The 15884-nt window shown below is 34.9% G+C and overlaps 1 protein-coding gene across 2 annotated transcripts in view; it reads left to right on the forward strand.

Annotated features, from left to right (window-relative positions):
* The window catches only part of RGS7 (regulator of G-protein signaling 7), a 261391-nt gene that overhangs the window by 102542 nt on the left and 142965 nt on the right, over positions 1-15884 (forward strand). For both annotated transcript variants that reach the window (XM_010562608.1, XM_010562609.1), the window contains exon 2: positions 13834-13930. In XM_010562608.1, the coding sequence (XP_010560910.1) occupies positions 13834-13930 (97 nt within the window). The remainder of the gene's footprint in view (positions 1-13833; positions 13931-15884) is intronic.

Consider the following 15884-nt stretch of genomic DNA (forward strand, 5'->3'; position numbering starts at 1 on the left):
ATTTAGAATATTGTTTAGTTAACGGTGGTTTCCTTAACTGTGTCTTGGATTTCTCAGCCACAGGAGGTTACTGTGACTTGCCAAAGATCATTTGGTGGCAAAGTGGAGAAGAAAACCAAGGATTCCCAAGTCCTAGTCAAGTCATTCATCTGCTAAATGCAACTTGCTTTTTTTTTTTCCAAATGCCTGAGGAATCTTATCATCACTGTTGATGTGCTTAGGTATTTTACTTTTCTCCCACCTTGTTTGAAACAATTCATCAGAATTATGGTTTACCGTATTTGTACATGTCATTGGCAGCCCCTTAATTTTGCCTGGGTAAAGACTAGTTGTGTAATGTGTTTACTCTTTTCAGCCAAAAGTAGGAATCTGTTTTTTTTGCTTGGAAGGGGTAGATGCTTGCAGACTACTTCTATTTATTTTATTTTATTTTATTAGTGTAGATCTCCGTTGCAGGGTAATCCCTCTGTATAGGGACATATGTTTTTTCCAGTAAGTATCCCATTTTTTCTAGCAGTTATTAATCTTTAACATATTTGGAGTGTGAAATAAGTACTTCTAAATGCTCCATAGCACAGATAAAGGACTATCTGAAGTAGTGCTTTAGTTGTTAAACCCTGTTACTTTCCATCCTTTAAACTGGTAAAACAGATAAACTGGTGATGGAAAAAATGCTCTTCAAAAAGAGTTGGGGTTCTTCGAGTGAGAAATGCCTTTATTACAATCAAGTTTCTCTGTTCTGAGAGTAACTTTCTATGAAACTTGTGATCCAAGGTTTCCAAGACCAACATTCAAGCTACCAGTTAGATCCAACTGGATCTAGTACAGAGATTCTGACTTTTCCAACTCTTTGAATTAACCAAGTACACATCAGCTGACAGATTTGAGATTTGAGATTGAGTTGAGATGTCTTGTCCAACCCTATGGCTGATAGAAAGGTGTGTATGGCATGCAGACTTCCATTGTGCCTTCTGTCATAAATTCTGCTCACCATAACTAATACAGAATGACTCTGTCCTTCTGGCAAAATAAAATTTGGCTGAAAAATACCATTTCTCACTTAATTCTTTCAGGCAGTGTTTTGCCTAAATTTTTCCAGAGTAAAAAATAATTGCACAAATGAATTTGTGGGCTTTAATCCTGATTTTATTTTTTTTTAAATTTTTAATTCACTCAAATCCATTTTCAGTTTTTGGTTCTAAATTACAGTGTGTCTGATTTTAATATTATTCTCATCTCATTGTATACATATAATAGTATGTGAATACTGAAACTGGTTTATAACAAAAGAGCATCTCCTTTCCTAATTGTCTATCAGATAGACTAAACAAATGGTTTTATAGCCATCGTTCACAGTTTTCAGAGCTCACATATTTCAAATCTGTTAATGACTATTGCTCTACTTTCTTTGGTGGCACAAACATTATTTGACAATAAAGACAGAGAATATTTCTAATCAAAAGGAGTATGACTGCAAAGAAAAATAAAATGTAGATATAGTAAATGTCAAACTATGACTAAATTGGACAAGTACAGAACATTCAGACCTGATTTGCTTTAAAGTGTCTAAATCATCAGAATTCAAAAGCTAGTGTTTTGAAGGCAAAATAGCCTTTTTTAAATGAAATTACTTCCTTTATCCCCAAGGAAATTAAAGTATAATTAGATGTTCTGTAAAAATATAACATGAATTCATAAGACAAATTCATGTTTTTAAAAACAGAGAAAAAATAAATAAGACAGAGGGAGATAGTCGGTTTTTTATTTCCTTAATTCCTTCAGAACAAGTGCAATGGAGTGCTAGAGTTGATGTAATTGTTACATAACACTGAAAGGAAGTATCACAAAATGTGTTCTACTTTTGCTAATTATACTGCAACCAGCCAAAATATAAACTAGGAAATGTCACATTGGAATGGGCTCCTATTTCACAAAGCACTGGAACGTACACACTCCTCACTATGTCACTGTGTTTTGATATGTCAGTCTACTGGTTTTTCATGTGAGCTAGGTATTTAGTTACTTTCATTTTCTTAGAAAATTTCCGCCTTAAAGTTTACTAATTAACTTACTTTTACTAACTTTTACTAAGTACTTTGATGAATAAGGCTTTATTGAAATTGGTCCTGTAGCAAGACATGGTAGAGGATCCTTGTGAAAATACAGCAATGTAAGCAGGAGCGAGAAAAAACTAGGTCCTTTTTCAACAGATGGAGAAGGGTAGGGCTTCTGGAAATCAGGTAACTTTAATTTTAAGAGAAGAAGCCAAGAAGTGGGTCTGTGTGTGTGTATGAGGTGACTACATATGATGGAATTAGATGCTCTAATGGAGTTTGACGGACTGGCGCTACTGCACTTTATCAGAGATTCCTTTTAAGAAAGCTCCTGCAAAAGCCTGCTTTGGTAAAACAGTATGGCTAACTTAGCTTTCATTTTTAAACAAGGAACTTTCATTTCTGTTTTGCCTGTTCATTGTGTAGAATCAAAAAACCCTTATCAAAATTTCAGCTCTCTTCTTCCAAATAACTGCTAAAGCAAGCAATGGGCTACATTCTGTTAATCAAGTTACTTTTGCTATGATTTTAGTAATTTTTAGGAGAATGCCAGGATTTTGTGAATACCATAAAAACATTTACTCTGTCTTAGGAAAATAGGATTTTAAATTTGTCTTAGAATCAGGCTGATATAGCTAGAATCCTATACTGGAATAATTCTAGAAATGTTGAGAAATTATAAATCAAATGGTGGCAATTTTGACATTCTTTGGAAAATACCTTTCATTGTTTCAATTGCTCTTTTATTTAATTATGCTCTTCAGCAACAGATGACAGAAATACCTTTTATAAAATGGAGACATTTGTTTCACCTGTAATATTTGTTTTCATAATTTTATTTCATAGCAAATACTCACATTTCAGGTGGTTTTTTTTCCCATTTAAATTAAAATGCATCTCAAAACTGTACAACCCATTGCAAAAAAAAAAAAAAAAAAGAGGTTTTACCTTCCACATAGGTTCCTCCCAATTTTTGTTGAAAAAATGCACGTAAAACTTCTTTTTTTATTACTCCTTGCTGAATGAGAACACCTATGACCTGTTTTTCTTAAATTTTGTCATATTCTGGTGAGACTCTTGACTAATTTGTACAGTTAATGAGAGATGAAAAAATGTTGCTTGACCTTGAGAAATACCTCATTTTGTCACTGAAGGGCAGGCTAATATTTTTATGCTTTGCTTGTCTTACATAAACCTACAGTTTGTACTACAGTTCCCAAATTGCTACTAGCAAGAGCTATATTAGATAGGTTTCCCTTTTAGCATGAAAAAAACTACTGTGTGTGATGCTTTCAAAAGTAGTAAAAAGATGAACAGGCCTGGAACTTCTACTGGCTCGAAGGAGATGGTAATAAGATTTTTAATGAGGAGAAAACATACTGGTGTTAATGGAACGCTGGTAGCTAAATTTTTATGGAAAATGGTTTAAATGCTCTGTTTCATTCATTTCAGTACTCTTCTTGATGTGTTTTTTGCATATAGAATGTATCATGATTGTATTTTCTGTGGGCTTTATCCATTCTTTTTCTGTATTGTTCACTTGGCAGATCAGTACTTCAGTGATTCATTTGTTTTCCTTTTACATTGTTCTTAAAGGGAAAAGGGGCGAATTAGACAAGCTTTAAGAACCAACACAGCCAGAATATCCATGACTGCCTAGTTTCTGTCTATTCAGATTAGGTAAAATAAAATATTTGTTTTCAAATAAGTTGTGTAACAGAGGGTGAACAGACTACTGTGAAACCAATCCATCTGTCATGTAATGCTACATTACCGTATTACATCAGCAGCCCATTTTTTTAAAATGCCAAATATAATTGATACTGAAAGCTTACCATACTGTAATACAATTATTAAGAACAACTTTTTTACAAGAGCATAATTTAAAAGTTACTGGTAAAAATCTGATTTGATGGTAGCAGTTGTATTTCTGTATTTAATGGAGTTTAACACCTTAGAGCAATTTAAAGGACTAAGAGAACTAGAAATTTCTTTTTTATACAGTATCTCAGTTCTCTAGTTGTTGAAATATTAGCAGAAGACCAGCTTGCCTCCTTCAGTCTTCTCCCACCACAGGGCAGAAAGCAATGCAGAAATCACCAGACTATTTGGGCTTTATATTCTCCATATGTTGGTGAAACACTGGCACAGGTTGCCCAGAGAGGTGGTAGATGTCCCATCCCTGGAAACATTCAAGGTCAGGTTGGACGGAGCTCTGAGAAACCTGATCTAGTTGAAGATGTCCCTCCTTATTGCAGGGGGCTTGGACTAGATGATCTCTGGAGGTCCTTTCCAACACAAACTGTTTTATGATTCTGTGATACCAGTGTTCCTCCTTGCAGTTTCATTGTGAATGGAGAAGTGATCCTGTGCTTTAATCAGCTTCCGCATGAGCTATTGTCCAGAGCAGGTTAGAGAACCTCAAAATATATGCAGGCTAATTTTCTAAATTTGTATTCCATTTTCATATCATTGTTTACCCTGAAAAGTTATTTCTGTCAATGTAATTTTAAACATTTCTTGTAATTACTTCTCCCCTCTTCAGAATTTGAAGGGTAATGATATTGCATTTTTTTTTAAAAGGTCTCTTCTTTGCTCAACAAGAGCTGCTTCTAAAATGATCTGCTGCTCTGATGTGGCTTTGTAATGTTTGGGATCATCTGAGAAGTGAGGAAAAGAGATTCCAACTAGACAAATTTAGATTTAATACCATTAGTAACAGATGACGTAAGAAAGCTGTACTAATTTAGAAAACATCTGGTTTTGTGGACTTTAGAATTAAATGACATATTTTGGAGTAAATACAAGTATTCTCCAGAGGAATGTCACTTTTTTTAGGTAGATGAATATATCATGACTTTGCTATATCCTATAGCTAATATTTTCGTGAACGTTTTTTGTGAAGGCAAAATGTGCCATTAGCTACCTTTCACTTTTGTATCTGCGTTAGCTACATATAAGCTAACTTAGTCCTTGATTTACATCTCCTACAAAAATGTGTGCTGGTGTTTTGTTCTTTAAAATCTTAGCCTGTATACTGACCACAGTACCAGAATCTGTTCTGGGTTTTTTCTGTTGAATTTTGACGTTTTGCTTTTGTTCCTCGGAAAAAACTCCAAACCTTTTGAAAATTTTTGTAATACTGTTTTGAAAGTCCATTTGGGATCTGAGAGGTCAGGTTTCCAGTTGAGCTTGTCTGTATCTGAAATATATAGGAGACCCCATTTTTAATGTCAGGACCATCATATCACAAATGATCCATACAACTCAGGAAACATCTTGGCTTTGAAAGACCATATTTTAAAAACATGTATTTTGCCTAAGAAACATGATTTCTATCTCTGGTAGCACAGTTTAGAAGCTCAAATCATGGCCTGACAAATTAATAAATATTGTTTATTGGTTTAGCTGCTTTGAAAAATTTATATTTTTTTCTGAATGAAGTATTCTTACAGAAATTCCTCCATTAATATAAATACTCTTTCACCATGACCTCCTGTATCAAGCTATGTTTCCTTCTCAAGTACCCATAGTGATGCTTCCTTTTCTTCTGTCATTCTAACCAATGTTTCACACCTGTGATGGAAATAATGATTTTACTGAAAGCAGAGATACAGTTTCCAAAATTACCATTGACTTCAGTGGTTTTGAAGTTTCATCATCTGGGTGTGTTTTTTTAACTCTGTTGGATAAGCTTTCACTGGTTTGGTTGTGCAACACTAGCATTCAGTGTTTGAGAAAGTTGTATTTCTAATTAATTCTAATTAATAATTTCTAAGTTCCAAGAAAAACAGATAAATAAACCAAAATGCTTTTCTTTATCTGTCTGGAATTTAAACATGAAAACCATTCATTTAAAATGGTAACTTTTGCATAAGTGCATAGATTTTTATATTTTCCGTGTCTGATTGTGACATTTCCTAAATATAGAAAATGCTTCTTGGCTTGGAAAGGCCAGAGTAAAAATAAAATCTGAAGTATTAATAGTATGAAACAATTTTAAAGAATATTTGAATTATTCTTCAAGTGGTTAATTTAAAAAATACAGTCTTTGTCCTTACTTAATACATTCTTTTTGTTGTTTGAAATTGCATTTTCATGAAGGCCAGGGAGCTGGAATTGCCACCTACCTGATTTTTCGTATAGTTAGCATAGCGTTTTCTATAATCTTTTTCTTGATTCCAAAGCTGAATATATTCCCCCAAAGTTATGTGTTTTTTCTGTAATACCAGCTGAGTAGCTTTTAGAAAGTATTTCAGTCTGCTGTTCACTGTCCAGCCATATAGCATTAATATACTTGCAGTGAACTGGATGTATGTCCTACATATTTAGATGTAGGACTCTTAGATGAGACAAAAATTAATCTAATTGAAAAAAATGGAAGTGATAGCCCATGTTGTCTATAGGTTTGTTGACATAGTTCTGACATGCTGAATTCTTCAAAAAATATACTGACAGGAGAAAATTTGCACTATTTTGTGAATTAGAATAAAGAAGCACTTTTTTGGGGGGTGAAATGCAGTATTAAATGTTTTCAGTTCAACTTATGCAAAGAAGGCACAGTAAGAAATAAATTGTGTGAAACCATAGAGTGGTGGTGGAAATGGAAGGTTACTGGGAAATCTCCAGTTTACCCAGTGTATGAGGCAGAGAAAAAAGTCATAGTGTGTGACATGTTGGTGCATCAAACCACTAGCTCAGCAATAGCTGTCCCTGGGAGAAAAAAGAATGGCTTATTGGCATAAATCACTATCTACAGAATGTACTATATGGTATCTTCAATATTTTCCATTCACTACTGTACAGCTTTATGTGATGGGGATTAACCTTTAGCCATTCTTTATCTAGGGATCACTGATAGCTGTAGCTTCCAAACAGGCCACATGATTACAGGTTAATCACAGGAGTTCAATTTGTGGTTTTAAGTTATCCTTCTTCCAAAAAGTATTAAAAAGAGGTCAACTACATTCTGTTTCAGCAGACCATTTGTTTTATTTTTTTTCAGCATTTTTAATTGTGAAAGTGTATTTCTTCCTCAGATACTCTCTCTTCCAAATAAAAAGTTGTAAAGTAACTTTGTAGAAAATTCTTTGCTATGCAGTAGTTATCAATATTTGAGCTGCCAATAACTTAACTGATTTTGTGTATTCTATGTAATTTCAGTAAACTTTACATGAAGATTTTGCTTTTTTCCGCTTTGAGAGAACATATCTAAGAAGGGATTTATTTTCATCAACTTTATTATTAGATAATTCAGCACTATTGGAAGGTGGATACTTCTTCTTTTATAGTAGCCTAGCTGTGTCTCTGTAAGTGCAGGTTCATTCATTGTCCCTAGGACTCTCTTCTTCTCTGCTTCTGATATCCAGAATTTGGTATAACTGCTCAAAATGGGCAAGGCACAGGCACGAAAAGCAAAAGAACTATTTGTATGATTTGTAATAAACTATAAGCACTTTTAAAATGAAATGCTGGTTTTGTTGATTAAGCGTTTTAGCTGCATAAGTAACACAAGAACATACTTAAAATTATCATTCCAAAAGCACAGTTCTAAATCAGCAAAGTGTGTAGAGTCTATCACATTGATGGAAGTTCAGTTGTGAACATACAATGTTGATGGCAGGGACAAGCCCAGTGGGACTGTTCATCTGATTAGGAAAAAATCAGGTCTCAATAATAATGGCATGGAACTGGCATTGATTTTCAAATTAATTAAAAATAACCTAAATTATTCTTAAGAAATGACAAAAGCTTGCCCTGCACTCGTTTAATGTAAACATGGACTGCTAGTATATTGTGTTGATTTGTCATTTGATTTTATGGTGTCAAATAATTACTTCAGCAAAGAGAAAAGGATGAGACCAGTCATTCTTGTATTCTTTTCATTGAGTAAATTATTCTCTAATTTAACGTTCATCAGAGAGTACTTAGGGCAGTTCCCTGTATTGGTAGACCAGAGAAGCAATATTGCTGACTTAGAGGAACTCCTGACTGACTGCTTTTTTTCAGCAAGCTCAGATAGTTCATGCATGACTGCCATTAACAGTTTGGTTAATCTTGCATGTTTTAAGCCATGTTTCAGCATTGTACTTTAATCAAAAATCTAAATGTACTTTTCTGGATTTGTGAATGTTTTAAACTTTGGTTTCATCCCAAGTAGGAAGGAAGAGTTGAAATAACGCAATTCTGCATTAAATGGAAAACTCTAAAATCTTTGATAGAGAGATGTCAAACCATCTCATTTCTACACACTTGATTTAGAAAAAGAGTTGTCAACACTCCTGACCTGAGATGATTTGCTTTAGTTTGGTGAGCAACACTGAAATATTTTATCTGGCAATCAGTTTGCCTGTATCTGTGCTTGTCAGTGCAGCCTCCTGGGACTTGTAGTTCCTGTATTTTGTGCTCTTTTCTTCTCTGTGATGCAGCTTGACTAGCTGAACAAAGCCCCCTGGTTCACGGAGTTGGGCAGCTCTCAGGTGGCTCTGTGATGATTCAATTAAAGAAGGATATTGCAGTGATTGTTGGCATGTGTAGTCCAGGCAAAGAGCAGCTCACATGGGAAGACAGAGAGTCTGAGGCTCCTAAAGTGTAACTCTGATGGGGCAATTTAGCCATTCATGTAAATATACAGACTTTTTGCCTCAGTGAGCCACAACAAAATACTTTCTTACAAATTTTCTGCATCCTGCAATTGCAGGCTTTTTAGCTGATGGAGATCTCAACAGAAAATTTGTAGTATAATTGGTAGTGTGTGAGACAGCGCCTATGTAGTACGATGGAGTTTCAAGAGAGGAGTACTGTTGAAAGCAAAAGCACTTACAGGTAATTCATTATCAGTATAATAATAACAAGATGAGAATATATCTATCTATTCTGCATAGTTAGCATGTGTTGGAAAACAGAAAGAATGGCCATTACTGTGTAAGGAACCTTGCAGCTTTCTCCTACCTTGCTGGTTTTGTTCAGCCCGTGTTGCTTCATGTATGTCTCTGCACACGGGCTGGCTAAGGAAAGCCTCCTGCAACCTGCTGGCCAGCTGCACTAATGAACTCGGACTCTGAAACGGGTTTAAGTAGGGAGGGGAAAAAAATGTCTAGGGAAGCTTGTTGAGTAGTGTAAGAAATTACTACATATTGTAACTTGTTGTACTTTGTTAACAAGTTTGGATGGGGTTTGTAGTAGGCTCCACTGGGTTATTCCACCCCTGCATTTGGGTAAAATGAAGAAGAAAGATTTTAGCAAAATTAACAAAGCTGTAGTGCGGGTGGATCCCAGTACACTCAACATAAGAGCAATCCCCTGTTCTGAGGTACAATAACTGAGTACAAAATTATGTTTAGTTTCATTCTAGTATTGCTGGGTGTACTTTTAATTCCCTGGCACTGAAATTTTAGTAACAAAAATCTGTAAATGTGTGAGTAGGTCAAGGCTTCAAGCTTTTACCATGTATCTCTTGAACTTTAGTTAGTTGCAGACCATTGCTTTCTTTTTCTACTCTTGGAATCCTTGTATCTAGGGACCGTCTTTATGTGGAGTTGATTTAGGCTTGCTTTTAGGGGAAAAAAAAGACTCTTGTTCTGCACTGACAGACTTTTTGAGCTTTTGACTTTTGTTGTCTTTGAATTCATTAAAAAACACACTTAAGAAGCAGGGTTGCTGAATTATGGTGCAAGGGCATAATTTTTGCAAGATGTGTGCATGATTAGCAATGAAATTCATATTTAGATTTAGAAATTTAAAGATCAGAGTCTTCCCAAACCACATGGCACTGAAATCTAAGGAACCATAAAAATTCTGCTCCTAGGAGTTGTATTTATTTCACCTAGCTGTAAGTAGCTAAATCATACTAGTCCTGGTTTGTTATCAAGACATCCATTGTCAATAATGGAGGAAGACAGATACCTTTGGGTAACAACTGATGATTAAAGATAGAAGAGGTGAATCATACACCATATGGCAGAAACCTCTTATGATCTTATCAAAGAAGGGAAACTTAATAAGTATAGTCCTTTAGTGGACTTTTAGCAATATACATGACTGAGAAACATCACCTTCACTTCCCATTTGATAACTTTTAATCTCTCTTCCCCATGGCCAGACACTACAGACTCTGTGGGCTTGTTGGTTCTGTACGGGTTCTGCCCCTAGGGTAAGTCATGCATGTCTCCATGCCTAGCTCCCAGTGCGTTTGGAGCCGAGTCAGTGGTCATTATTAGGCAACGGCTCCTATATCCTGTAGCCTTTCTATTGCAGGATATCACTATCTCCTTTCTTTTCGCTTCACATAAGATGCACTGTCACTGTTGTCATAGAGTTAGCCTTTGAAATAGATTTCACAGAGTCCTTACATGTCAAGATGAAGATTGCAAATTATCTTCATAAGGACATGAGTGAAGTTTTAAATATTAATGTTATAAGTTTGGTCTGAGTTGCCGGTGCATCAGAATGTTAGTGAGTTTTTGTCAGGGTCAGAATTGCCTCACTGGTAAACAAATGGAACATTTTTTGAAGTATACATTCATTTAGAAATGCTCCTGTAGAATCCTTGCTGCACTGTGAACTTCGTTCTAGCTACACTTTCCCTGTTAATTGTGTATAATGATGACTGAGAAGATAAAAGATGTGCTTATACAACTTTCTTTTCTCAAGCACGTTGAGCTTCATTTGCAGAATGATCAGGAGGCAGTTGTTGTTTGTGGATTTGTCGTCTTTGAGTTCTGCAAAAGATCCCATTGCATGATTAGAGCCAGTCAGGTGTAACCAGATAAGCACATAAAAAAAGAACTGATAAAGCTTAATTCTGAGGTGAAGTAAAGGAGCTTATATTTCACTTTTTGGGTCATGTGACTCAGAAGCAAAAAATGATACGTCAGGAAGGAAAATTATTATATCAGGCAGCAGCTTGTGTTTCCCAGATTAGACTTCTTTAGCAAAATTAGATGACATTTTCTTTCATCATTCTAATTAAACTATTTTGCCCTTTTCATTGTCTTAGGTCATTGTTGATGAATGACAGAGAAGTGCCTTGAGTGCTGCTTCCCAAATATAATTAAATTAGATGTTTTTCAGTGGAAGAGATTATACATTTGCTGAATTTAAAGCAGCTAAAACAGAAATAGGGAGTACGTATATTGAAAGTCAAACTGTGCACCTGCGTATGTTGGATTAGATGGTTTTGAATCTTTAACTGAAGCTGTTTTTAAAAAAAATTGCCCTTCATTTTCTTGAGTTCTTATGTTAAAGATTTAAGATGACCACAAAACATAAGTGACCTTTTAGATTTCTGCACAAAAAGGGACAAGACAAATAAGAATTCTGTAGTCTAACAGATAATGTACAGAATCCCAGGTCAACTATAACTAATTAGGAGTCTACTGTTGTATTGTATCTTGTTTCAGAACATTCCCACTCACTTTTGCAGTAACCTTTGTACACTGAATTAACCAGGCAGTTCACAATGATGCTGTCGGGAATATGAGCTGCCTTTTGCACAGAGGGTGTTCACTCCTGACATGGAGCAGTAATCTGAGCTAGACATGCAGGGGAAGGTGTAATTTTGCAGTGCAGACATCCTAGAGCTCACTTTGCTAATCAAACCCAAAGAATTCCCCCAGAGCTACAGTCCCTATCAGAGTTGGGTTTTATACAGTTTAGATTAAATCTTGTCCATGAAGCAAGTTTAGGAAATCATAGACTGATTACTGACAGCAGTAGGAATGCTAGGCATTAAATGTTTGCACTCTTGTGTGTTCCTGAGAAAGAGGTAACTGCTTACCACTCCCTGTAATACTATGTTCCAGGATTGTGTCCTACATTCGTAGTAATCCTTATTATAATGCAAATACACCTTTATCATGTTGCCTTATGTGTGAATTGTCTTCTATACCTTTCCCAGTGTAACATATATTATTATTCACTCTGCAGTTCTAGCAATATTCTTATAAGCTTACGCTGCATGTATGGAATTTATCATCAAATTTACTTCTGTTCCTTTCCATAGAAGACCATGCACCTATGGTTATAATTTACTTTATCGTTTAAAGCAAAGATATTCACTTGAATTTGAGTGACTTCTTATTCATTTAAGGGCTTAATAAGACAGTTTACCAACTGAATTTAAAAGGGGTTGAAACAAGCCTTCACTTATTATATGGATAATAAAGGTAGGGACATATTCCATTTAATAGACAACAGTTTGCCTGCTTGACAATTTCTTCAGAACATTATTAATAGCCTTTTCTATTTAAATAATCAAATTCCACGTCAGATGAAAGTCATTACAATGAACATTGTTTTTTTAATTCTGAACAATAGACTTGGTCTTCCACATCTTACTAATAATATCTACTTCTTCTGTGTACTTTCTGTTTTGGACTATGCCACTGGATTTGTGTTCCATGTATTGTTAATGTATGATCCATAAGTACACAGAGCATGTGAACCTCCAGACACCCTCTGTATAAACAGGTTTTTCATGAGCAGTTGAACTAACTGATTTCATTTTCATTTTTGGTATGGATTTTTGTTCTTTTTCCCTATGTATACCACCAGTGACCCCAGCTCCCTTTCCTGGCTCTATACAACTCCTCCATTGGGCCAATTAATGCACAGCTGCAACTAATGCTGATTTGCTGTTTGCTGATTTGGGTCATCTGACTTCTGTGGAAAAAAGGTGTATAACAGAATTTTGTCTGTTAGTCTCTTTTCTCAACACAACCCAGCTACAAACATTTAATGAATTCTTTGGGAACCTGTTGGGGGGACAGAGGTGAGATAAATTTTTTCTTTAAGATTTGACTAATAAAATAAAATGCTTGTCTTACGGAGTTTTTCATATGGAGTATGTTGGTCATTTAAGGAAAAAGGAAGGATATTGTAATTCATTTTATCACAATATCATTGAATATTTTGAAAAGATAGATAGTCAAAGAAAGAAAAATGGAAGTTATCTAATGTGTAAACTTCAATTAGGAAATTTGCTAGAATCAAAACTGGCATTGTCAGCCAATGACTGTAAACATTCTTTATGTTTTCCAGTAAAAGGGGCTTGCTGTTCATAGTTCACGTGAACGTGAACCTTTGGGTCGGGCATCATTTATAAAATGTACAAGCCAAATTAGCCTAAAAAATCGAGTTGGAAAAAATAAGCTCATGGAAAAATATATTAAAAAAACCCACACCAAAATTATTTTAAACATTTTTATACCCACTCCATTACTTACAAATAATCTTATTTTTCTGGCTCTGCTCTCTCCAGGGATGCAAAATTGCATCATGTTGTATTTTTTTTTCCTATTCTCAAAAGAAAAGAAGGAATTTTTGCTTTGAACTTAAAAGCTCTATTTTTGTTTTGAATACCCTTTTTGAGAACTGTATCAGTCCCCTAAAAGGCTGCATGAGTCTATTTTGCTTTTATGTGTGGTACAATACCAGTAATACAATCAAAACTTGAAGTTCTATATCCAGCAATGGTTTTTAACTACTTCTTTTAACAACTTTAACTAAATGTCTTTGTTCTGTGTTGGTATTTCTTTCTCAAAAGACTTTGAGCACATACTTTTTTTTTTTACTGTTGTCCATGAATAAATTACTTGCAGTTTTTCAGCCTTTTCAGTAAAAACATAGAATATAAATTATAAGTTAAAAAAGAAATAGCAGTAGTGGACCTGTCATTCTGAGAGATTGATCTAGAATTTCTGTGAGAATTTATTTTAGGAAATAATTCTGGATTTCTTTATTCGTTCTTTCTTTTATTTTTTTTTTTCTCTTTGTTCAGATGGAAGACGTCATAGCCCGCATGCAAGATGAGAAAAATGGGATTCCTATTCGTACTGTCAAAAGTTTTCTTTCCAAGATCCCCAGTGTCTTTTCTGGTAAGAGTCAAAGTGAATTTCATGCTATTTAAAGTTTCCACTCTACCTTATGTAAGGGGATGCTCAAATGGAAAACACTTTTAACTGAGTGCTATGGGGAATTCACAGTCATCTGGTCTGGAGGAGACATTGACTATCCTTTGAATACTTTAATTACAGAAATTTTTGATGTTTCTTGCACATTCGAGTGGGCTTACACAGAGATGTTCTTGTCCTGTAAATTAAGTGAAGGGACTACTTAATTTACTACAAAAAGTCAATTACCTGAAGATGGCAATGTTTTTATTGCAGAGCTTCTGCATTTCAGATCTAGTTTTTATCCTGTTTTCATGGCAAGTATGAGTTTAGTGTACAGGCCAGTACATGAAGATAAGAACTGCCATAGCAGCAGCACAAAAGGAAAATCATCACTGCACTCTGCAACTGATACAGAATTGTGGCTGTAGACATTTATTACAATGTTTATGATCTGCTTTTGTAGCTGGCTGCCTATGCCAAAGAAGCTAAGACTGAGATGTCTGTGGTGATTTGCAAGACAGCTGTAAACTTTATAGCTAATCCAAATCAGTATAGTCATATGCACAAAAATCTGTTAATTTCTTAATTAACTAGTATAATATGTTTATTCATTTATTTACATACTTTTATATCAATTTATGGGTTTATATATGTGGATATGTATCTTTTTGTGCTACCAATGCATATGGATTTCCTTTGAAATAGATGCCATTGTTGAACCTACTTTTTCCATACTCTGGTAACAGTTGCAATTTTTGTAAAGGCAAAGGTAATCCTTACATAGAAAGTATTTATAGACGTTTTTACTGTCCAGAACAGCAAGAAGAATTCTATACTTTAATTTTCAACCCTTGGTTTTCGTAGTGAACAATTCTGGCGCAAAGAAGGAAAGAGTCTTAAGAGTGAACAAAATATCTTTGTGATTTTAGAAACTGCTTGTACAAAAACTAGCCTCTGAAGAATGGACCTTTATTTCCCATGAGTTAGTAGAGCATGCCATCATGTTAAATGATCCATATTAATTGTTATTCTCTGCCTTACCTTGTGTGCTATGGATTTCAGATTAGACAGACTATGGTTATTTGTATAGCAGGAGACATTATTTACCAAAACTTTTTTTTTTTTACTGGAATAGACATTGTACTACTTAAGATTGTGTTAGAATATATATACAGTAGTACATAGCAGTCACTGTACAACAACTTTTATATTGAGGCATTAACTTTATCAGCTGCAGGGGGAAAGAAAATGCATAGCAGAGTTCATTTCTTTTGACCTTTGCAGATTTTCTCCCTCAAATACCAGGGCAGTAATTTTTGCTACACATGACTAAAAAAACCCACTAGAACAGCACAACTGTCATTTTAGTTCAATAAATCTACTTTTCTGTCAGCTCTCTGTGCTGAATGGAATCTGAACTCCTCAAAACTTCGTGTTGAGAGTAGTGGGTTTCCTTTAATGTGCTAGGAGTTTTTGTTTATGTAGCAAATGACTCTCAGCTTGAACTCATAACTATTGATTGCTAGGAAACATGGGAATATTGTTGTCTAAGGATCATGATGGTAATCATGAAAATGTATATAATAACACCTTGTAGTACTGTTATTGCCCACAAAAGCATCCATATGAAAATGTTCAAATCAAGAGCAGATGCTCTCCAGTTAAAAAGTACGTATATATGTCTATATGCTCATATATATATATCTATCTCTGTGTGTCTGTGCATAAAAGCATGTATTATACCCAGCCATCTGTCCAGGATTAAGTCCCATAAAAACTGGAACTTTGCAATTGTTTGTTTGTGAGGAGAAGCAAAAGGGGTAGGTCTACCACAGTTAAGTCAAGTTCCTGCAAGCACTTAGAAAAGACATGTAAGAGTCCTTTAAACAATTAGTAAAAATTAAGGATGTCCATAAGTTGCCTGTAGGAATAGGGT

Source organism: Haliaeetus leucocephalus, unplaced genomic scaffold (assembly GCF_000737465.1).
Source record: "Haliaeetus leucocephalus isolate CR32 unplaced genomic scaffold, Haliaeetus_leucocephalus-4.0 Scaffold162, whole genome shotgun sequence".
Lineage (NCBI taxonomy): Eukaryota > Metazoa > Chordata > Aves > Accipitriformes > Accipitridae > Haliaeetus > Haliaeetus leucocephalus.